The sequence below is a fragment of the Vicugna pacos genome, chromosome 3 (genome assembly GCF_048564905.1).
Source record: "Vicugna pacos chromosome 3, VicPac4, whole genome shotgun sequence".
In the NCBI taxonomy this organism is placed as follows: Eukaryota; Metazoa; Chordata; class Mammalia; order Artiodactyla; family Camelidae; genus Vicugna; species Vicugna pacos.
In genome coordinates, this window is record NC_132989.1 from 20,326,007 (window position 1) to 20,350,974 (window position 24,968).

A 24,968-nucleotide genomic window follows, 5' to 3' on the forward strand; every position below is an offset into this window, starting at 1 on the left:
AGCGTTACTCATAACAGCCCAAAAGCAGAAATAATCAAAATGTCCATCAATAGATGAATGGATAAACAAACTGTGGTATATCCATACAATAGAATATTGCTCGGCAAGAAAAAGGAATGAAGTTCTGTTGCATACTACAACCTGTATGATGTTGAAGATACTACGCAAAGTGAAAGAAGCCAGTTACAAACACCATATACTATATAATTCTATCCACAGAAACATCGGAGCAGGCAAATTTATAGCGACAGTAAGTAGATTCGTGGTTGCCTAGGCTGGATGGAGTAGGGTTGGGGGTAAATGGGGCATGAATGCTAAAGGGAACAGGGTTTCTTTGGAGGTAATGACATTCTAGAGTTAGACAGTGGTGATGGCTGCACAAGTCTAAATATACTAAAACCCAATGCATTATACATTTTAAACGGGCATATTGTACGGTCAGTGGCTGTCTCAATAAAGCTGCTCGAAAAAAACTAGAAGTGGGTTGCACTTAGGAAGAGGAGTCCCAAACAGGACAGACACACAGGCACACACAGACCTCTTGAGAACTCAAACCAATTCCGCCCCTGGGACCAGGGTTCCTTCGTGTTGTCAGAGTGAATAGCTGATGGGAACATGGTGGTCCCTGCCAAAGGGAGCAGTGAATTGTGGTTTAGAGGACAGACCCTTAAGCACTGGATTCACCTGCATATGTAGGGGTCTCTCAAATCTTGCTCATCTGTAGGCAGAAGCACCCCAGCCCCACTGGCTCAGAAGGTTGAAGGCCACTGAGTGTGACCTGGGAGTCCCCCAGAGACTCTGAGCCCTGTTTCACATTCTGTCTACCCACACCCGAATCTGATCTGCGCCATGCTGGATGCAGGGGCTGGGCACACAGAGAGGCAGGGCCTCTGCATGCGGATGCAGTCAAGGCTGGTCCCCAGGAGCCCAGCTCTGTGCTGGCTGGGACCCCAAGACCCTCACCTATCGCCCAGCCGGGAGAGCCAGGTCTGGGTCATATCAGCAAAAAAGAAACTATAAGAGCATCAGGGTCTGTTTCTAAGATGGACATAATCAAGATGATGATCATCATCGTAACAATGGACACAGTGAAAGCTTAGTATGTGCTGAGTACTAATTTGAAAATGTGATGTTCACTAGCTTGATTTCCTCTCACAACCATCTGTGATGGTTCTGTGACAGAGGGGAGAACTGAGGCACAGAAAGGTTAAGTCACTGCTCGGGGTCACACAGAAGCACGTGGTCCAGCCAGGAAGTGCGCTTCGGTGGCCAGCATCTAGAGCTCTGGCTCCCCAGGGCTATGTGGGATTCTTGGCTGCCCCGTCCTGCTGGCAGGCAGGAGGAGGTGTGGTCCAGGCCCAGGCAGGGCCGCGCAGCCACAATGGGAAGGGATGCTGGGGCCCTGTGCATTCACCCCTGCCAGGGAACGGTGCCTCTGCCCCACCTGAGGTCACGAAGGGAGGCCCAGAAAATGTCTAGTTCCTGAAACCAGGCATCTGGTTTTTGCTTCTTCCTTTGAGCAAAACAAACAGACCTTTTCACCCAAGAATCCAGAAGGATTAACCCCCAAGGAGAACTTCATCTGGGGGAAATCTCAGCTGTAACAGAAACTTGGGCTTTTCCCCAGAATCCTGATTTTGCTCTTGGGCAAAATAAGTTACGAAAAATTATGACATCAATTCCATCAATTTTCATTTTTCAAAATATTCCTCCCCGCTCCATGCTTTTTTTCAAAGAGAGGAAAGCAAACAAATGGAACAAAGACATGGTGCACCAAGCAAGGTGCAGGCCCACGGGGCAGGTGCCCTGAATCCACTTCCCCACCAGGATGCCTGTGCAGGACAGCTGGTGCTCTGCAGGGGTGGTCTGACTCTGGGGTCACCTAGGCGCTCCCAGCAGCTGCGGGAGGATGAGCAGGGACGCAGTGCAGCTTATTTGCCCCGAGCTCACCCAAGGCCCGGCCATCTCGGAAACCGGCCTCGCCTGCTGCAGACAGTGAATCCCACCGAAGCCCAGAGGATGCGCGCAGACCCTGCGGCCTCAAAATCCCTGTTCTTAACTCCTTCATCTCCTCCCTCCATCCAGCTCCAGATGCTCAAAGCCTGTACCGGGGATCATCGGATTTAATGCCCATGACATCTTGATGACAGTCTCTGCTAGACTGCAGAGTTAATGACACTTGTCCCCTCTTGGCAGGGCCTCCTGAGGTCCCGCCACTGCGCCTCTTACTTTGGGAAGAGAAACACACACACACGCACACACGTGCCTTTGCGGTCTTACCTGTTCTACTGAGCTGTTCCCCAGGTAGAAAGTAACCGACCGCTCCAGTTACTGCTTTGCGTCCCCCCCACATCTCTGCGGGGGGAGGAGAGACTCACCGTTGTCGAAGACCGTCCCTGCTGTGAACGACAGCTCGGAGTCGTGTTCTGCTTTGCAGGCATACAAGGCTTTTGCCTTCCGGAACGGCATGCTGGAGAAAACAGGAGTTTATTTAGCATTTTTTAAAAGCCCTCTGAAAACCCCCGGTATTTCATCTCTCTTCCTCCCCTTCCCCACAAGCCATCTAGCCTTCTCTCATGGGAAGAGCCTGACAAGGCAGCCAGATGGCAAAACACGAGGCAGAAAAGCTGCAAAGGTCACCAGAGTGAGAACGAGAAATACTCAGAGGGAAGCCGCGAGCCGGGAGAAACCTCACTCGTCGTGGGGTGACCTTGTTTCGCGTTAAAACCCCCACTAGGAGTTAACAACAGCTGAGCAGCAGGAGGGCAGGCTGCACCCCATTTCTGGAGCAGGACTAGCTGGGCAGGAGGGAGGTGGAGGCAGGAAAGAGCTTCCCAGTGGCTCTGGGGAACACTCCCGGCAGACCCTGTTGAAGGTTGGCCAGGCTCAGTGAGTCAAAAAGGAGAAATTCTAGCAAAGCCAGGTTTCGGCTCCAGGCCCCGGGCGGACATGAGCTCTCCCAGATGTTACTTATTTCCCACTGGGCTGGTGGAGCAGGATTCCAGAGCTGGAACTCCCCGACCCCAGGGTAGGGCCGGGAACAGACAAGGTGTGGGTGTGAGCAGTTACACACGTGTGTGTGTGAGAGCACGCATGTGCGTGTGTGGGGAGGGAGAAGGGATGGGCGACATGATGCCATTTTTTGTGCCTGTCTCATATCCAAGGCGTGCTGACTACCGCTCTCGCTGTGTACTGGAACCTCCAGGGGAACCTTAACAAATGCAGATGCCCGGGATCTCCCCTGACTTGCAGACGTAACTACAGCCATCAGTATTTTCATAAAGCTCTCCAAGTGACTCCAGTGTACAACCAGGGCTGAGAACCATCCTTCCAGAGCACGGGTTGGCAAACTTTTTCTGTAACGGGCTGGACAGTAAATAGTTTAGGCTTTGTGGGCCATCTGGTCTCCGTTGCAATGACTCAACTCTGCATCGTAGCGCAAAAGCAGCCACAGACAACACGCAAATGAATGTGCGGCTGTGTTCCAGCAAAACTTTCCTTACAAAAACCAGGTGGCGGGCTGGATTTGACCCAACGGCCAGAGACTGCTAACCCTTCTTCTGGAGAGCAAGTTGCAAGTACTGCTGAATTCAGTTGCTGTCTATCAATTTTTGCTTTAATATCCAACTAGGTCCAAATGATCTACGGACTTCTTCTCAAGGGTCACAAGAAAAATGACATTCAGCAGTCAACAGTTGGCTCTGTATTTGCTGAAAGCAATCTCCTTCTCCTTCTAAGCCACCTGAATTCATATTTAGGGGCTCCAGGGCAGACTTACAAAGGAGCAAGGAGGTCCTCTGGGACAGACAATTATTCAGGGGGTATATATGATTTACTTCACATGTATGGTCTTCATCTGGCTAACGCAGAGTCTTAAGGACCCAGTGAGGCTAACCCTCCATGGCACACTGATTTCTCGTGGCTGAAGGAGATTTAGCTGAGCGCTGGCCGGTCTCGGGTAAATCCAGACAGAAGCAGAAGGGGCAGGGCGTCAGGGGTCCTTATGGGGCTGTTACTTCTCGGAGTCACCAAGTCAGCTTCCCTTTGGGAAAGAGGAACCAGGGATGCTTGGAAAACTATACCAGGACCAGGCATCTCAAACTTTTAGTCCTGGTTTCATGAAAACGGAAGGAAAGATGACTTAAAGGGTCTGTTGTGCACAATGATCGGACAAATGGTGATCCAGAAGTTGTTCACTGGTGGTCTCTCTGGTCTTTCAGTAGCCAGAAGAGGACGGCCAGGTGGGAGAAAATGGGGAAAGTGGGAGAAGATGAAGTGAGTCCCCTGGGAGTGAAGGGAGGAAGGGCCTTTAGAATGTATCAGCTCCAACTGGAAAGCAGCTCTTCCTGTGTAATTATCATAAATGTCAGAATCAAGGTCGGGACAAGGGGGCATATTCTGTGATCTAACTGAACCAGGTCTGTACGTGGGCCAGCAAGGGCCCAAACAGCTGATGTGCAACTAAAATTGTGGCTTTTGTTTTTTGTCTTTGGAGGGAGTGGGGAGCAGAGAGGAGGAGTCACCTTGTTATAAAGTGTTCAAACAGCCCAAATCCTGTACTGACAGGCAAGGGGAGCCTGCTGTGACCTGGAAAGTGGAAGGAGAATCCAGTGGACATAAGCCAGGGTCATTGTCCCTTGAGGACAGGGCAGAGCAGGCGGGGAGAGAGCAAAGAGACTAGGGACGGGGAGATAAAAGGTGAGGTAAAAATCACCCGAGGCCAGGCTCTTCCGGCTGGATTCTCAGAGAGGTTACTTATTAACCTCATTTAATCCAGGGAACGGGCCAAAACAGGGGCAAGCCAGGGAAACCAAATGGGGTCCCTGGCAGGAAAGAAACAGAGGGAACAGCCTCACGTGCCCAAGACTATCATGCTTTTCCACTAATATCAGGCTTTGGGAACTGAATAATGATAATATTTAATAAAACAGTAGGTGAAAAATAAAAATGAAGGTCAGGAAAGGGCCCTCCTTTTCTCTCAAACAGGTGACTGCCAGTCCACGAGAAGGCCTTCTCCCCTGAGACCTCCTCCCGCCCCCCCTGGGATGTGCACAAAAATGGCAGGGATGACAGAAGGAGTGCATTTAAAAGAGGTTACTCCTCTTGTAGGCTTTGGCTCTGAGTAAAGAAATAAAAAATTGCCGCCAAGCATCTTTGATTCTTTGGCTTCCCTGTTCTCTGCAGAGAATCTCAACACTGGACACAGAGAGCCTGGGGTGCCGCTGGCTGTCCTGAGACAGTGCCCTTCAGACCTCAGCTGGGCCTGCAAGGGCACGAACCAGCTTGGAACCTGCTGCTAGTTCATTTTTAATTTTCACTTCTGAGCATGGCACGAGGCCTGGAAAGCACTCAGAGCGGCTTCCCTCAAGCGCCCTTGCAAACCCTGCAGAATGACCACCTATTCTCCACTGTATGGGGAGGTGGGCTCAGTGAATCTGGTACATGGCAACGGCTTGATCACTTAGGCATAATTTCCAGGGGCCCCTGTGTGAATGCAAGGTATGAGTCTGGGACCGGGAGCTTTTCAAGGGGTGTGAGGAAAAGGAAGAGGAAATGCTCTTCCAGTCCCTTTTCTCTGCTGTGCTGTGAAAGGCACCTCCGGCCCTGAGCCTTGACTAACAAGCACTGACAACCCACAGGAGAGGGAGGAGGGAGGCCGCTTCCATAGGGGACGTTATATAGGAGTTCACGGGCCCACTAATGAGGTCTAATTGGGTTTTTACTTTTAAAAGCTCTGCCCAGGGAAGGAAGTCTGAAGCTTCATGTCTGGGAAGGGGATTTGGGGGAAGGATCCATTGCACCTGACTCAAGGGTGCATGCCCCCACTGTTGGCTGCCAACTGCGACAGCGCTTAGGGGATCTTGTCCTCTCCTTGGCTAGCTCCCCACCAGGACTGCCACCCGTGCTGCCATCCATGCCCACCCTGGCACACAGTCAGCTCAGTAACAGCCAATTCCAAGCCCTGCTCCGCCTTGCCTATTTCAAAATGGCAGCTTCCTAAAGGGCTGTGGAATGGCATCGTCCAAACGGTGCCATATGATGATGGCCAGAGTGATCGGTACTGAGTAACTGTGACCCCAAACACATGGGGTGGGCAGACTCTACTGCTACTGTCCTCTGCCAATCCGGAAGTACTTCGGGGGATGGAAGGGAGAGGAAAGGTGGAGACACTGGACAGGCAACAGGGCCCCCAGGCTTAGAGACCCAAGAAAATGAATACTGTCAAAGCGGTGAGTACATTTTAGTTTTTTAGCCAAAAGATTCCACTGTCCTGAGTGGCCCAACCCATTCAGCCCACGGGTCAGTGTTTTGAAGATGTTACTTCCTTTTGATCAAAACGAAGGAGCCACATTCTCCTAATGCCAAAGTATCTTTCAGGAATGAGTGAGGCATTCTGAAAGCTGACTCTCTCTCTGGTCACTGTAGCTGGCTTTGGTTCAGGTCCTCATGGGGCAATCAATAATCTAACCACAGCGATCCAAGCCATATCTGGTCTCCTATGAACGTTTCCCAAAGTGTCCCAGATACATCTAAGAAATAATTAGGGAATAACTTGAGTATCAGGAAAGTATCATCAGAATTTTTACCTTACTCCCAGGGTGAGGATAAAAGGATATGGTAAAAAGCTATCTCTTCCACCTTCAAAGGTGAAGCCAGACAGAAAACCTAGAGGAGGAAGCCAGGCTCTGGGGCTGCCAAACATGGAAACTTAAATTTCGGGCCACCCATGTGGTTGGAGGAAGGCGTGCTGGCTGAGGACAAGAAGTCCTGAGTTCTGGCCTGGCTCTCACCAGTCAAGTGACTGTGTACAAGTCACTTCTCAGTGCCTTAGTCATCCTTCTCTGTAATAGGTTTCAGGCCTTTTCTTCTCCCACATATAGAATTGTATATACAATTATATATATAATATATATAAACTTTTCTTTCTCCTCCAGGCACTTTCATATCTATCCTTTCATTCTCTCTCTCTCTCTCTATATATATATGAATATATCAATAGCATGGGGTTTCTTTTTTTTTAAAAGTGAGACTTGTCTTTACAAGTTATTTGAGCCTCTCTGCTGGGCCCATCCCTTAGGAAAAAACCAGCTATGAGAAAAAGATGGACGAGAAAACTCTGCCAAGGCTGCAGAGCCTCATGATGCTCATAACTGCGCTCTCCACCCTGGTTGTCTGGGAGCAGAGACACACGGGCTCGCAGCCTACACAGCAGAGGGCTCCTGTTCTTTTCCTGGAGTGAAACAGCATCTTTTCTCCAAAGAACTCAAATGCAAACAATGCAGTCTGGACGCCCTCAAAGCAGGGAAGACCTGCAGCACGGCCCTTGGGGAGCGCAGCTAGGTCAGCCCTGCGAGAGAGGTGTCGCCTGTCCCCACGAGAGCTGAGGGTTCATGACGGGGGGAGACGGAAGCAGGCTGGGAGCACGGAAGGTTCCTGGGACTACACGGAAGGTAAGGAGGCAGCCAGGAACAATTTAAAGAGAAACTGCTGCCCATCTAGGGCCTTTTTTCTGTGTCATATTCGTCTGTCTTCCACCTTGTCTGGAGCTCGGCAGCTAGGTGTCAGAACTCACGGCTGACAGCCCAGCCCCACAAATCAACACGGCCTGATGCTACCTGACAAATGTGAGGGAAGAAGAAAGAGGCTGGTACATGTCTCAGCACTGTCCCTCGGGTGTTGTCTTATGCTACAGTGCAGAGAGCCCCAGGATTCAGAGAGCAAACCAAACGGGAGTCCACTCAAGAGGCACTCTTTCCCCCCAGTTCAGGCGTCACGGACTAACTCAGCAGCCGGAGGAAGGGTTCTAGAAGGGCATGGGAAATGCCATGCCTGCTCATGCTAGTGGTCCCTCCCAGCTTTGGTCTCTGAGGCTGGACTCCCGGGGGGGCAGAGGCTGGCCACCCCCATCTTCCCTGACCAGCCTTGGATAAACGGGAACGGATCGGTCAGCATCCGTGATTTTACCTGGAGTCTTCGCGAACCGCTTCTTCTGGCCTGTCAAAAAGCAAGTGCAGGTTTGGATGGCAGGGAACAGAGTTGACGAGGAGGCTGAACACTGCATGAAGAGAGGACCAAGCCAATGAGAGGACAACAGCAGCAACAGAAAAGCACACAAACCCTGCAACAGACCTGATGGGGGAGGAGTCGCTGGACGTGGATGAGGTGGGCATAGGGCTGGATGGCGCCGAGAACAGGGGCCAAGATGGCGAGAGGGGTGAAGTTGGGCTTGGATTCGGGGGGCTGCAAGACATAACCACCAGAAAACTCGTCAGCACACACAGAGACCACAACGGGAGCATGGGAGGTTCACGGGAGGCCACGTGACAGGGAGCTGGAGAGACTGGAGCAGCCTCGAAACCCAGGACGTGTCCTCCGTGCCAAGGTCACATTTCTCCACACCAAACCTCCATGTCTTCCACGTAACGCCTGTTCTGGAATTCCTCGGGGCGTTAACATGTCTCTCTGCTCCGCAGAACACCTGCTTTCTAGGTGACAGGAGCTTCTTCAGTCGTGCCCCTTGTGCCTCTGGCCATCGATGAAAATCGCCCTGAACCCATGCCCACGGGTTTCCAGACCCACACGCTATCACCAGCCTCCGCTAGCTTATAACCAGCCTTCAGCTTTCCCCGCGGTGGGAGTGTTTCTAAAGCTGTGTCTCAGCAAAAGTGACCATTTTTCTGGGCCACACAGGCCCTTCCACCAGAAGACAATTTCCTGTTTACGTTTTTAAGGAAATGGGCTGCGTGCCATTGGAAACTCAGAGAAGGACCACAGGAGAAAAGTGACAGCCGAGGAGGAGGGAGGCTGGGTCTGGACACTCGCCTCCCGGGAGAGGGCACGCAGTCACGGGCAGCGTGCAGTCGTCCCGCTGAGGTTTGCTTTCCAGGTGGACTCTTTCTCTTTTCATGGATCTTGGACATTCTGATGCTCAAAGAGAAAGCCCCAGAGGGAAGGCAAAGAAAAAAAACAGGGAACTGAAAACTCACATCTGTCATTTTGTTCTTTGATGGGTGGCTGATCAAAAGTTTGGAGAGGCAAAGTTGAAATTACTCACTAAAATACGGTTGATGGATTTTAACTGGTCACGCTAGCCCTTTGACTCATTTCCACAAATTACACAAACAAACAAACATCTTAGTAACTCTGTAAAATCGCATTAAGTCACCGATAGTGCAGACACCAATGACTGGAAAAAAAAACGTGGAAATCACCCAGCCACAACGCCACCTGTGGCCCCTGAGCCCCAGCCGACTGCTGGATTATTTGGCCCAAGTTCTTTACGGAGGTAAAAAAAAAATGCCAGCAATCCAATTCCAGGGGAACAGACTTTCTTAGCATACTGGGATTTAGTGAGAACACATAAATGTCCTTCTTACTGGGACATCTTCAGTCCAGATGAGAGCCCAATAATGGCCTTAATTATCTACGGTTGTAACATAAATGCCTATGAAATCTACAGCAAAAACTCATTGTGGGAGTCCAACAGATCGCCTCAGACTAATTGAATGAAACGTTTATTAAAGGCCACTATGTGTATTATGCTTCTGGAAAACAAATTCCACGAGCAGAGATCTGTATTCGTTTTGTTTACTGGTGTATCTTTTAATGTTTAAAACAGCACCTTGTAGGGACTTAATAATTATTGAGTAAATTAATGAATCTCCTTTAACCCACCCCGCTCGCCCAGAGGCACCATTATAATTCCCATTTCACAGATGTGGGAACTTGGGCCAATGTGAAGCTTGCCTGAAGATACCAGCCTGTAAGTGATGGGGCCAAGGTTCAGACCCCAATCCCCTGGCTCCAAGCCCAGGGCTCCTGCCGTCACAGTGAACTGCCTCTGGGGTAGCAGAGCTTGCTCTGATCCTCTGGCTGTGCCAAGCTTCTTTACAGACCCAGCCATCGCACTAGAAACCTTCTTAACCACTGATTTATGAGTTTCCTTTCTATGCCTACCACATTTGCAAGGAAAAATGGGAATGTAGCGACAGACAGATTCAGTAAGACTCAACACATTGTAAATTCCATCAAAATCCCCAATCCCGCCTGCAGTCTTCTGTCTGGTAGATGCATACAGCAGATGGAATTCATATAATAGAAGAGACTGAATTAAAAGAGTATGGCTTTCCCCCCCCTCTCTTTCTCAATCAATCCAGCAAAGACTGGTTACTGAACACATAGTGTATGATCAAGACCGTTAAGTAGAATCCAACTTAGCATTTGCCGAAGTCCCTAACTTGAAGGGCTTACGGTGTATTTGACAAGATGGGACATATTAAAAGACAACCGTAAGACAAGATTCACCAGCTAAGGGATAAGTTACTCTCGGCTTCGCTTAGTATCTGCCCCCACGTGATTCTGCCTTGAGCCCTGGAGCACAGGGCTGCCTCATTTCTATCGGGCAGTCAGCCCTGCAGTTCCTTCCATAGCTGCAGCCAGTAAGAAAGGCTCGCTTTCTCAGTCCTGACTCACCACTGTCCCCTAGCCCCCACTAGACAGTGACCCCGGGGGCAAGGCCTGGCCATGACTTCCCAACTGCAGCCCAGCCCAGGAACTGGAGTTCGGTCCAGGGACAATCTGGAGGTTTACAAGAGCAGCCCCGGCCCAGAGGCCTGAACTAATCTGTCCCTTTGGTCAGTGGCCAGCACAGGACAATGAAAGAGTCCTTAAGACTTTTTCTTTTTTCTTTTGAGTTTTCCTTTTTTCCTTTTTAGTGGGTTTTATGAGTAGCAGACACCTCCAGTTTCCTATCTCAACTGTACCAAGAATTATACTTTTCCCTAAAGGCAGAGGTGGGAACATATTCTGTGAGTACCATGTGGGTTCTGAATGTTTTTTTTTCACATCCCTGGATATCTAAGTGGTACTTGGCTGCTCAGTACCAATGGCTGAAATTATCTGGGGGTGTGGCTGGAACGCCGGATACTCCTAACGGTTATGAGAACTTGCTCGTGAATCTCCATGTCAGTTGCCACAGTACTAACTGAATTTTTAACAACTAATAGAATTTCATTTGTTCGCTTGTGTTTTAGTGAGAGCAATAACATTTATTTGCTATAAAATGACCACAGTCTAAAATTTATGATCCCTATGTTTAAGTGTAACAGTAAAGTGCATACACAGTATTTCTATGATTTTTTTAAACTACTGATTGGAATTACGCTCTTTATCTATTAGTGCTTCAGAGCTACATCAATAAAATTCAACATCAGCAATACTGCTGAATACTGTCATATACGACAATGACTGATGCCGTAGCAACAGAATGACTTTAAGCATATAAATGTTCCTCCAAGGAAACAGAGAGTACATTGTATTTCAGTTTTGATGTAACTCAGAGAACACATAGATTGAAAATAAGATGCACAATGATGACGATAATGGCCCCAGACTCTGACCACAAAGTGTCTGGCTATAGGTTACTAAGAAAATGACACCCCTAAAAAATCCCAAACAAAACGACCGGCTTTGGCACTGGCGCTGAAACCTCCCATATTGAACTCTCAAACTCTCTTCCCATTCATGATGCCAAAGATAACAGACGACTGATGTTAGGATGCGAGAAAATAATTTCATGACAATCTGAACAGATGACCCTGTGAAGGCCTCTCTACAACCTCACTGTCTAGCTGGGACTATCTGGGCTGAACGCCCCAGCATGGTTTTCACCCTAAATATTCCAGGGTCCCGCCAGGCCCCCACTCAAGGCCCAACTGTAGCGACAACCACTTAAACTTCAAGGAGCATTTGCTGGTCTAGTTTGGATTCAAGTGGAACGCTTGCCATTGGCTTGATTTTGCAGGTCCACGGTGTTCTCAAAAGGAGTCACACAGTGCCAGCCAGTCCCTTTGACATTCACTGGACAGTGGAGAAATAATGGTTTAGGAAGGCTCAGAGGCCTGGCAGCATGCTGGCATGCGGCTGACAGTTCAAGTTCAGGGTGTGGCAATATCATCAGCTTGACACCCCCTGCGGTGACTCACTTGATGGATGTGGCATCTGGTGTACCAGTCAGGGCCTGCCTGCGGGGCTGTGGACAGGGCAGCCCAGCAGGCCCCTCTACCTGATCACGGATGTGGCAGACCCCCTCGGGGCTCCACACCACGGGGGTTAAAACCTGCACCAGTATAAAGCAAGCAGTCAGCTGACCATTCGTAAGAAAGCTCATCTTCTTTAATTCTGATGTGCAAAATCACAGATGGCCTTGTAGAAAACTGGAAAATATCCAAACAAAAGAAAGCAATAAAATCATATATAATTTATGCCACTGATCATCACTGTTAACATCTTGGCATAGTCCCTCACTTTTCTGGGGGATAATAGTACATACAGAGTTAGCAGTTAGTAACCTTTCTTTAAAAAAAATTTTTCTTTTGCTTAAGCATTTTCTGATGTCATCAAACAGGCTTTGATAGATTGCAAAAAAATCATTAAACACTTTTCCCACTAATGAGGCCAAAAAATAACAAATGACTGATGTTAGGACAGAAAAAAAAAATTTTTTTTTTTTAAATACAATCTTAGCAGATAACCCCAGGAACATCTTTCTACAACTCTCAGAGTATCCTCAGAGCTACAGGGTATACAGTGGTACGCTACACCCCGATTTATGTAATCTTTTCTTATTGTGTACATTCAGGTTATTATCTTCCTTCAGCTATAATAAAGAGTGCTGAAATCACATTCTTGTGGAGGATTACTGCCTGTGTCTCCAATTGTTTCCTTAGCACAAATTCCTGGAAGTTAAGTTAGTGGGTCAAAGGCTAGGAGTTTCTTTGAAAGGGCTTGATCCGTCCTAGCAAACAGCTTTGCAGAAAGGGTCTACTGAATGCCATTCCCACCTACAGTGTACGGGGGGTTGCTCCTCCCCTCCACCACGGCCCCACCAGTATCATCAGTTTAAAAAATTAAACCAAAGGACTTTTTCTTCTCTTCTTCAGTCCACAAGGGTTATCTTGGACTCTTCTCTTTCCCAGCATTTCCAATTGTAAAAACGAATGCAATTGCCTTCCTGTGTTGTTTCCATCTGGAAGCAACGTTTAATTTTCCAAAGGGGAGTCTGCCAAGAAGGCAGTGTGGGGAAGGAGACAGGCAGATGGACAGACAGACAACTGCAACCTGGGGACGCTGGACCCCTGGCCCTGTGGCATGGCTGACCCAAGAGAAATGGGAAGTGATGAGGGGATGGTTGGCTTCATCTACAACTCTCAAAGATCGGATGAAGAAGGAGCGATAAGGTACGCAGGGGAGCCAGAGCCTGTCGCCAGCAGCAGGCTGTGGAGGAGTCACAGACCTGGCATGGGCACCTCTCTGCCAGGCAGCGTGGTCTGCGATTTACAGGCCAGGTTCCCAGTCACAGACCCAGGCCCGACCCGAGTGCCACTCAGTCCCCTTCCCCGTTAGGCCTGGAATGGGGAGAGAGCTATTAAATTCAAGGGGGGCTGCCTGCATTTTTTTTTCTTTCTCTCATAATGAGAGAAAAGAGAAAATTCCATGGAAACCTATAAAGTCCCATCTAATCTAATCCCACATTAGTGAGTTCTCCTTCCTTGGAAAACATCCCTTTCTTAAAGTGCCAGAAAAACAGAAGAGAAACCAAATTGCAGTCGGGAAAACAGGGTTGAAAGGAACACTGCTAAATGGGAGAGTGGCGAATCAGAGTAAATGACACAAAATCCGATTTCTATTTGCTGTAAGTGTGAACATAAATATTCTTTACTTGTGGCTGCTGAAGCTTTTACAACACAGAAATCCTATCTACGTCCTGATCTCCTAAATCTTCACAGGCGGCAGAGTCCACGTGCCCCCAAGGTGCACTGTTCTCACTTATTCTTTCCTGACTCTTACAAGCGTGCACAATATTTGCAGATTCTTTCCCCTCATCTGATATAATTTAATACACATTTGTATTCAGACAATAACAGAGTCCTGATTCTTGCTTTAATGAGACTAGCTGGTGAAATCCCCTTAAGGCCTTAGCAGTTACACATAATTGCTTTTTAAAATAGTTTTTAAATAATTCACTTTTAAAATAGCTCGACTAATCTACAGGGCAGTGGTTCTGTTTTCCAGCTTTAAAAAAAAGTTTTAAAGTTTAAGTTTCAAAGAAGTGTCAGACTCGGACGGAGCATGCCGGGAAAGGCGTAGAATTCCATGATTTAAATAAAATCTAAAATCTTAGAATTGGGCATCTCTTATCCCTAAGGTTCTCCCAAGCCAATAATTTGAACCCCCTCATGTAGAATAACACAGAAATACAAGGTAGAGGGGAAAACTCTGGACAGGAAATAAAGATGCCTGGACAACGGTCTCAACTGCTCACTGCAGGGAAAACAATGGAGGGGAAGGCCCATCAGGGTAAAAGGAACAGACGCCCCTGGTGTGCTCTGCACTGCACGATACTTACCACGAGTAATATTCCTTCCTGTTAAGCCTGAGTGCAGCTCCTCAATCTTTTTCAAAATCGCCTTTCATCTTCACCAGAAACGGCCCTTAAAATAAAATGTATTTACTCTCTTCCAACTGAAAAGCCTCACAATTCATGAAGTTATCTGTAAGGAAATGCGGAAGCATTTTGGGAGCACGACAGAGTCTATTGGGTAACATTTGTTATTTCAAAAGATTTGAATGGTTGCTGAGAAAGCCCAGCATCTCCTTCCTATCTTACACTGACTGCACTACAATTGTCACTCTGTATGTAATGAAGATGTTGCAAAAACAAATGCATTCACTATAACTGAGAAAGGGAAGCAGTAGTGCTGCCAGACCCAATCTTCCACTGTCCTGAGGCATAACGTAGAGTCGCCATTCTGATGCTTGGGATGTTTAATTTATTCTTAAAATTAGCAAGGGAGAAACTGTAACTGCCTTAGCGGATTAAGAACGGGGACCGGGTGCATAGGCACGGAATGGACATTCACTTTTAAATTTTACAGTGGTTTACATACTGTTTGAAGTCTTAAATCATGAACCTGTATTATTTTATAATAGTGGGAAGCACTCTTCCATAAATGGTGCCAGGATAATTGCATGTCTATACGGAAAAAGCGACATGACCCCTTCCTCATATCATACCTAACAAATGAGTTATAGTTATAGGTCTAAATGCCAAAAGCAAACAATAAAGGAGGGAGTAACTCTGGGAACTTGGGGTTGGGACTTAGCCAACAGGGCATCATAAAAAGTTCTAACCATAAAGGAAAATACTGACATCCTTGACTACATTAAAATAAAGAACTCAAAAAATATATCTGATTGATTGATTCATTGATTTGGAGGGGGTTAGGTCTATTTATTTACTTACTTATTTTAATGGAGGTACTGGGGATTGAACCCAGGACCTCATGCTAAGCATGTGCTCTACCAGTGAGCTATACCCACTCCCCTAAAATGAAGAACTTTCATATATCAAAAGGTACCCTTAAAGGAGAGTAAAAAAAGGCAGCCTACAACATATATATAAACAAAGGGCACACACCAGATCACACAAAGAACTCCTATCGATCAGTAAGAAGGTGGCAGACAACCAAGTGGCAAATGGACAAGAAACTTGGGCAGGGACTTTAGAAGCGAAAATGCAGAAGGAAAGGTAATGTGGGAAATGAAGATGAAAACCACAGAGACGATCCTGCTCACCTACCGGAACGACTGGATAGCTAACATCAAAATGCTGAGAATACCAAGCGTTTACAGGACGCGGAACACCTGGAACTCCTAGACTTGCTGGAGGAGGGGTGCAAGCGGCACACCCACTTCGGCCAGCAGGTTGGCATTATCTAGTGCAGGTGAAGGGGTCATTCTCCCTGACCCAGCAGTTCATTCCCAGACACATACCCCAGAGCATGGTGCACACACGTGCACCGGAAGACATCGATGAGAACGTGCAGAGCAAAACGTACTTGTAAAAACAAAAACTGGAAACAAGCTAGAAGTTGAGCAAAAGTAGAACACAGAAATGATTTTAGTTTATTAATACATCCGTGCACTCTACTACAAGGAGATGAACGACAGCGACATGGATGGCTCTTAAGACCACTGAGCAAAAGAACCCAGACTCAAAGCAATAAAACGGAATCCGGCATTTTAGGGAAGCACAAAGTCAATCCTTATTATTTGCAGCTCTGTACTCATGAATTCATCTGTTTGCTAAAATTTATTTGTAAGCCCAGAATCAGCACTCACGATGCTTTCATAGTTATTTGTGGACAGGCCCAGAGCAATGAGAAACCTTGGTCACCGGCGTCACCCAACATGCACATTCCTAGCTGAGGCCGAGCAAAGGGATGCTCTGCCTGGCTGTCCCAGCTCCCTTAGTGTCCCTGTGTGTCAGAAGGCTGCGCTACGCCTTCCAAAGAAAATGTGTTTACTAAGCTTCTTTCAGGCATGACTTACGGTGCTGCTGGTCATGAGTTCAAAATTAATGAACCAACAGTAATATTACATAAGGTGTCTTTACATGTAAAACAAGGCTATGTATTGATCAGTTGACAAAAATGTTGTAACCAGAGGCCCGTAGGAACCTAACCCCGCGCTTCCCGTAGGAGCAAAGGTTTGATATTCACTAATTCAGTGTTTGTGGTGACTTCATGGAATGTAACTATGGCAAATAACAAGAACCTGTATTTAAGAGGTAAAAATACAAATAAAAACCAAAGAACTGATGGCTGTAGATATCAGATTAGTGGTTACTCCTGTGGGGAGGGAGAGGACTGTGACGGGGAAGGAGAAAGCAAGAGATGCAGGTGCTTTGGGGTCCTGGCAAGGTTGTACTTTTTACCTGGGTGGCTGCTGCTCAGCAGTTAATTTGTTAAGTTGCATATTACACCGCATGCACTTTTCTATATAATAAATATGTGCAAACCTATCTTAAAACATATTAGGGACAATAACTGTATAATATGTTAACAGCATTTTCCGGGTAATGAGATTTAAGGTGATTTTTCCCTTTCCGCTTTTAAAATATTTTCCATATTTTCTACCATTAATATGTTACATTTACAGCCAAAAACATTAATAAAGGTTAATAAAAGAAGTCCTCTCCCTACTCACACAAATGGCTAATTTATTCTCTAGAGGAAGGATGTTGAACGGGGCAAAATGACAGTTCCAGCTTTGTTGCACCAATCTGCGGTTTAGGTTGCATAATACAGTTGGCAGCTCCCAACTGTTTGTACTGTTTCTCTTCTCTTTCAGTCAAATACAATCAACAAACATTATTTGAGCGCCTTCCATATGCAAGGACTAATTTTCCCATCCTGGTTTCCTCACTGAGAAACTATGCTGGCTCCTCTAGAGACTTTTTTTTTGGTTTTGGTCAAGTTGTTACAGTAAATCAGCGGTGTCTTCCTTTCACCTGGGCACGGGGACATCGCGGAGGACATCCCCGACGTCGCATTCTGAGTCTCCTGGACAAGATGTTAACAACACTGGCTGGAAGTCATCGGCCATTTGGCATACGTTTCTATATGGTCTGCTTTTAGGGAATATTTCCTGTTTGGATTAGGAAGAGGAAAAGGAGGGAAAAGGACTGAATAAGAATCTAAATGTTGGAAACAAAGGAGGGCCTAAAATTAGCAGTGGTGGCCCAAGACACTTCAGCTTAAAAGTAACCCTGAGTAAAGAGGATTCCCTGAATAAGGAGCCTAAAAGATTTCACTGTGCTCACAATTCTTAGCAATAGAAAAGGTACTTCTGCTAAAGATAACATCCAGGACAATCACGTTAAACTCCTACAGCCACGTAAACCTTGGTCCACATACCATGCGGAGCACATGAGGCAAGCAGATAAGGAGAGACGGACTCTGATGCAAAGGCCAGCAGTCTTGGATTGTCCTTTTCTCCCCTCAAGCAAATAGCTGACTTTCCTCGAATTCTAGCGTTTATTCAATAGCCTAAACACATGGAAAACTGTTTCTGATCCGATTTTAACCTCCTTAAATGCCTTGTCTACTCCATTTTATCTACCCTGCCTGGCTTTGCTCCTCCAGAAGTGGCCAGACATAAACCCCGCTTCCTCCCTAGGACTGCGCTCGCCTTACGCACCAGCTGGCTCCGGCTGCAGTGAAGAAACGCAGCCTCACTGGGCTTCGTGGTGATTTTCACCCCTTGTTTGTTTGGTTCTGAGGAGCTGATTGACTTGACTGGAAAAAAACTTTAAATGATTTTCCAGCAAAGTCACCCTTTCCAGTGGAAAAAAAGAGTTTTAACATCTGTGAATAAAAACAAACTGAAGGAAAGTGATTCTTATATTCTCCTCCAGTTCTTGTGCTCCAAAACCAAACACCAAGAAGTCAGTGAAAACAGACACAGCAAAACACCACTGATGCTAATCTCACAAAACTGAAATTTCTATTTTTTTCAGATCTCAGGTACATCCACATTTACTATGGACAGTCTATGAGTTACTATGCCATGTTATGATGCCAACGAGATGCTCAATATAGATGCTTAACTTAAGAGAACTCTTCTTGATGATCATTTCAAAATGCAAATCTGATCATGCCATTTCTCTGCATAGAATACTCAGTGAGTCCCCATTGCTTCTAGGATGAAGACCAAGGCCTTCCCACCTAGACTACTGTAAGAATCACCAGCCTGGTTTCTTCATCTATTACCATTTCAACCCATCCTGCACTTCAAGCACATCATAACTACATAAACCCCCTACACACAGAACACAGTAAATACTTGTCGAATGCTGTTCAACAAATAGGATTTTCCTGCATGTAGAAGAAACTGTTTACCCCGGTATAGTGGCGTATGTTGGTACAATTTATTCCTGCCCACCAGTTCTCCAATTCCCCTTCTTCTGGTTTATCTGGAGGAGTTCTTCTAGACCTTAAGCAACACAGGTGGGTCTAGCGTCCCATCCATGTCATTGCAGGGGCAGGCGTGCGATCTGGGCTGGCCAGTCAGAGTACCCCCATCCTTCTGGCAACAGTGGGCCAAGGACAGACATGTAACTGATCACAGCTCATCTCTGGGGTCTCATATGTAAATGCTCTTCTTTATGGATGCAAAACCTAAATGAATTGGCTGAGGGTGAGCAGAGGTCTTTGTATCCTGTTACACGGCAAACATCTGTCTGCAAATGGTCTTGTTTTGGTTTTTTTTTTAAAGAGAGAAGAAGAGCCAAGAAAAATAATAATTTGGGCTCCTGGATCCAATTGCGCTCGAGGTTAGGTCCACCCCAAGATGTCCTCAAACTGTAAGCATAAAACTTCCACTTCTTCCTGAAGCTAGCTGGGTTTCCATCCTTTGAAGGTCTTTCACAATACAACCTCCCTGTTCTTCTTAGCACTCTTTACTCACCTCCGTGTCTCCAGTGCTCTCCAGGTCAGCAAATTTTCTTCAGGGATCATACAGTAAATATCTGAGACTTTGTGGAACAAGAGGCAAAATTAAGGGCATTACACGGCCCCTTATATAACCATTTAAAACCTAACAGTTTAACAAAGTAAAAACCATTCGTAATTCAGGAGTCATAGAGGAAAAACAACAAAAAACCAAGGTGACTGGCTGGATTTGGCCCACAGGCCACTGTTTTCCAATTCCTGTTCTAGTCAAACTGGTTTACTTGTGCCATGAGCGTGCTGTAAGCCTTCCGGTGCCATGTTCCTGCTGGTGACATTTTTCCCACCTGCAATGTCTCTTCCTTTGGTACTAACTTCTGTCCAGTCCACCATTCCAAGCCCATGTGAACGAGAACTCCCACCGGAGGCTCTGTGACCACACTGAGCGAGGCCTTTCTCCTCCAGATCCTCAAGGGCTCTGTCTCTCTTCTGGTCTCGACCCTACCTTGCACACTGTACTTCTCCTCCTCTTGTATCTCTTCTGCCCTGTGAATGCTTAGTCAGTTTCTCTGCAATTGACAAGACCTAAAGGCTGCAGTGAACAACAAACAAGCAAAACCTCCACAGGACTGAAGTCCTCAGTAAAGGGAAAGGGAAGACGGGTGTACCAGTGGCACAGGGTCAGACATCTGGTAGCCAGGGAAGCCAGACATTTCCGAATCGGAATTATCAAACAGGACGTATCATCCAACAGAACGGCTCTCATTCTGGTGTTGCCACGACCACTCTACATACAGCCACCTGCTTGCTTGCCTAGGATGGTTATGCCCGACAGGTACTACAAAAGGGGCTTTTCAGGCATTTCGCTCCTGGTGGGGAGGGAGACAGAATTCGCTGGTCTAGACTTTGATGGACTCCTACGTGCCAACCTGCAGTTCCGATTGCTCCCTGGTGGTGTCCTTCCTTCTCACCACTGGGCAGTGTTAGCCGACCTCAGTCATTTGGGCCCCGGACTCCTACGTTTCACCACTCTGTGCATCATATATATTTTAAAATTTAATATTTTAATTTTTTTCTCTAAATTGATCTCCTTCAGAAAACATAAACATCTACTTTAGTCCATTCTAAATAATAAAACCTCATTATTATTAAAATGAAGAAAAAAAATTCATCCAGGTACCCTTTAAACATTTCAGGTACCTCAGCGACACAAGGCTCACATTTTGAAAATCTCTGTTCTCTGTTATCAGTCTTTTTACTTCCTCTTGCAAAATGGTAGCATGTATTTTTCCAGCATCTATTTAATTACCCCGAAGAGCTAAATTGATTAATAAAAAACTTGCATGTCCATTTCAGGCAAGGTGCTGATGGTCATTTAATATTTGTCCCTCTTAATTTGGGTATCATTTGTCTATACTTTCATCATCATCATGTCAGCATTTGTTTACTCTATCTTGCTTTCCTGGGAGAACAGGACTTTTAAAAGCATGTTTATTGAGGGATAATTTACATATTACAAAGTTCACCCACTTTAAGTGTACAACACTGAGAGAGTTGTGTAATCATCACCTATAATCCACTTTGATAATGTCGCTATCAGCCCCCAAAGGTCCTTCCTGCCCTTTGCAAGTAAGCCCCGCTCCTGTCGCCAGCTGGAGGCAATCAGCGATCTACTTTCCGTCACTAGAGATTTGCCTTTTTCGGCACTTCACAAAAATGGGATCATACAGTGTGTGATCTTTCGTGTCTGGCTTATTTCACTTGCAGATGCTTACAGTGGGTCAATAAGCTTGCAAAGGGAAGGTGAAAATGAAGAGGTAACAAATGACGACGACTGACTTTTATTGAATGCTCAGTATGTACGGCCATTCTGCTCAGCTTTGGAGGTCATTATCTTATTTAATTCTTCCAAACAACCTCAATGATAGGTACCTACTATTCCCATTTTTCAGATGAGAAAACAGAGGCTCATAAAGTTTAAGGATCTTTGCCTAAAGTCAATTGGCTAATTAGTGGATGAGCAGGGCTTTGAAACTAGCCCTAACTCTCAGCCACTATGCTATCTGCCCTGTGGTTAAAAAAAAAAAAAGAAGTCTTGAGATGAAACCAACTGAGATTTTCCTTAAAAAAAAAAAAAGTTTTCAACTGACAGGAGAAGGTAATACACAGTTCATGGTGCCACGAAAAACCCTTTGAGGGTGCCTAGAAGGGAACGTTCATCACAGTGGGCACTCCAGAATCTTTTGAGCACCGCTACCTTCCACGGGACACAGAAACCCCATCTCACATTCCAAGCCCACTGCTCCAGTTGCTCAGGCCAATTGGAAGAAGCCTGTTCCTTGCAGCATCATTTATTATATGTGCGCCTGCCCTCAATGTACTGAAGCCTCTTCAATTTATTTAGAAAGCATGTGTTGGAAGACAAAAAAAAATTATATATTTAAGGCTGTTTATGAGCAAATTGCCTGAAAAAGCCTCAAGCTGGTCCATTTGTGCCATCTGTCCTAAGGGAAACTAGAAACCACCGGTCTGCCTGCCTGAGTCCTGCTCTTATCAAGGAAGCTGGAATTACCTCTTTGGTGAAGGATTTGAATCATTACAGTAAATCCCTTACTCAGCACATCTTGTATGAGGGAGGCATCCTGACTCTAAAACCCAGGGTTTTTATCTTCTTGCCCTGAAAAGATGCAATAAAACCTTAGCTATTTAAAGCCTGGCAGGCAGAGTGAATTGTGCCTTAGCCTTGTTTGTTACTCAGTGATAAATATTTACTAAACAAAGATTTTTCTGCACACCTACTACATGGCAGGCCCTCTGCAGGCACAGGGAACACGGCAGAAAACAGGTGGAGAGCGGCTTTGGCTCCCAAGTGACTTATGTTCACTCTCGGGGAACGTCAAGGCAGGGTGTGGGAACATGCGCGGGGTGGAGGAAAAATATCAAAACTTCTATTTGCATTTTCCACCTGGTCCTTGGGAGATTCGTATTTTATATATGTTTTCAGATGTGTGTCAACCAATTAGTAAGAGAGGTAGGTACGTGATAAACAAGTTAATAAAAACAGCAGACACACAGTGGAGGTACTGGCCCCAAATATTTTTTCTGATAATGTTTTTGGTCATTCAAATGATCAAATTGTTTAGGGAACACTATTCGTGCGTGCATGCGTGCATGCGTGTGTGTGTGTGTGTGTGAACAGACAAGCAAGTCAACAACCCAATTAAGATCATTTAGGGTGGGCTGATCTGGGCTCTGTGGATGGGGCTGCTCCTCTCAGGAGTGACATTTTGGCAGAGACATCAACACGGGAGAGGGCTCAGGCGTCCTCCTCTTAAACGCCAGTGCATCTTTTTATTTTAAACACTTGGACTTAAAACAAAAACCAAGCCCGATGTCCTGCCAAGCACCCTCACAGTCTCTTCGCTTCATCACAGAGCCTCTTCCCAGAACCCTCGGGGCACTTAATGGAAAGGGTCCCATTTTGAAGGGAAGAACTACTGAGAGTCATACCTGCTGGCCTGGCTGTAGCAGAGTTCCCAGTAGCAGCTGGTAATGGCAAAACAGACTTTTCCTGCGAGAAACTGTTTCCTGGTAAAGCTAAAAATCATTCTGTTTGGGGAAACAAATGTTTGGCTTTTCAGTGAAATCTCTATGTGCCCTAAAAAGTACGTTGCTTGTTCCTTTTTGGAAAGAAGGAATGACAGAAATGCACGCCAACCAACACACAGCCAGCCTGGAGCCCTCCCTTCCCTTGTGAGAGGTGTCACATCTCCAGGTCTCCAGAGGACCAGGCACAAGATTAGGTACTGTTTTTTTCTAGACCACTCTTTCACAACCTGAGCTATAACATTTTTGAAGTTCCATTCACTTCTGGCCAGAATACGTATGTTAATTCACCCACAAAGGCATTCCTGGTAAGCCTTCTGCCCCGAAGACCCACTGTCAGCTCCTCCTCCTCACTGTCACCCGGGCTTTGGTGACAAAACGGTACTCTGCATATACTTAACCTTTGCCTCATTCTCCCAGGAAACTATGGACAGGAAGGAGAATCTTCCCAAGGGAAGAATATTGCAAATCATACAATTTAGAAACATAAAAAATTGAAAGAGAATCAATTGCATTTTCCCAAATAAAAAGTCCCCACACTGTTGGGCAGTTGAATGAGTCCAGCTGGACTGGGGCCTGAAAAAAAAAATCTGTATTTTAAAAATATTCTTCCCCCTTCCCCCCAACTCCAACCTTGTGCTTCTGATGAGCAAGCAGAGGTGGGAACCGCTGATCCCTGGTTTCCACCCTGTTCCTTGTCAGCTTTGGAAATGACTAGGAAATGCAAACACACCAGGGACTTAGGAGCAAACACCTTGCTGATGATAACATTTCCGATTTATTTATTTGCATAGATCTTGTTACGATTTTGGGGCAAGTAGGTGTAAATCACCTATTCACTGAATTGATATACTTGCCAGTGTTGATCTGTGATTCGCTCAAAAGACCTGGAGGAGCTCTGGGAAGAGAGGGGTCAGTTTAAGCTGGGGTACTTTGGGAAAGCTTCCCTTGGGTTGGAGTATTCCTGTCTTCCATTTTGAGCTTTCAGTTTAAGGGGGCTGTGGTCAGCCTTGTAGCTGGGAAAGAAGAATCAGAGTCAAGCGCAAAACGAGGCCCCGCTCTCTGCGGACACAAGACGCAGCAAACAGCACCCACACAGCCGTGCTTCAAAAATAACAGCCCCCCACTGGTACAGAGGGCTTCCAGGCTCAGGGCTGAGCCCTCGGGTCACCGATGCGTCCCAATGACCCGAGAGGGCTGCCCTGACTTTGCAGAGGGGTGAGCTGAGAGTGGGAGCGGTTGAGTTATTTATTTCCTAAGAGCCAATGAGCAGTGGTGCTGTGACGAAGTGAGGCTGCCTGACTGCAGGACAGACTCTCCTGACCGCCGTGCGCGCTGCGCCCCTCCGGCCTGCCCTCGGCGGCTGCCACCGGGCTGCGGCTCCCCGGTCCCCAGCACACTTACTCCGCAGGCCCGGCGCGCAGAGGGGCCAAGGGATGTCTGATGCAAACGCAGCGAGCTCACTTACAGGGAATTTGCCTCAAGCACCCCGGAACCTGCTGATGCCGGTAAATCCCAGTTCCAAGATCTTCTAAATACATATTACATAGGGGAAAAAAATAAAGAAAAATGGTTTGGACGCTTTTCAACACTTTCCTCGGTTATCTGTTTCCAGAGAATACCTGCCATATTTGATAAACAGACTTCTAGATGAAAACGATATTCTTAACAGGAGTGAATTAGCAGTTAAGTGCCAGAGTCTGGAGTCAGGCAGAGCTGCAAGACTGCTCTGAATGCTGGCTCTGCCGCTTGCTAGCCGCGTGACTGTGGGCAACTTAACTTCTGTGCCCCTCATTTTCTTCCCCTGCTTGCAATGGGGATAATCATTAATAACTGAACCTCATAGGATGGGTGAGAATTAAAGGGGACCGTGCATATAGTATACTTGGTATATTGAAGCCTGGCACACAGCAAGCATCACTAAACAGTAGCTGTGGTGGTTGGGATATGCTTGACTTGTCCTGAAAAAAAAAATTTAGTTCTTCTATTTTAAAGTGAAAAACAAAGTGGACTCGTACTTGTACCAAATAGACATCTGAAGGCATGGATCCAAACAGAGGTGAAAATGAA

At 46.6% G+C, this 24,968-nt stretch overlaps 1 protein-coding gene across 4 annotated transcripts in view; it reads right to left on the reverse strand.

The window, feature by feature from the left end:
- ARHGAP26 (Rho GTPase activating protein 26) overlaps positions 1–24,968 on the reverse strand; it is a 411,458-nt gene that overhangs the window by 11,730 nt on the left and 374,760 nt on the right. The window contains exons 21-22 of one of the 4 annotated variants that reach the window (XM_072955787.1): positions 8,131–8,241; positions 2,379–2,470 (exon numbers count right to left, since the gene is read on the reverse strand). In XM_072955787.1, the coding sequence (XP_072811888.1) occupies positions 2,379–2,470; positions 8,131–8,241 (203 nt within the window). Of the gene's footprint in view, positions 1–2,378; positions 2,471–7,965; positions 8,242–14,407; positions 14,493–24,968 lie in introns of those variants that run through there. The other 3 variants (XM_031671880.2, XM_031671891.2, XM_072955794.1) reach the window with 3 other exon arrangements.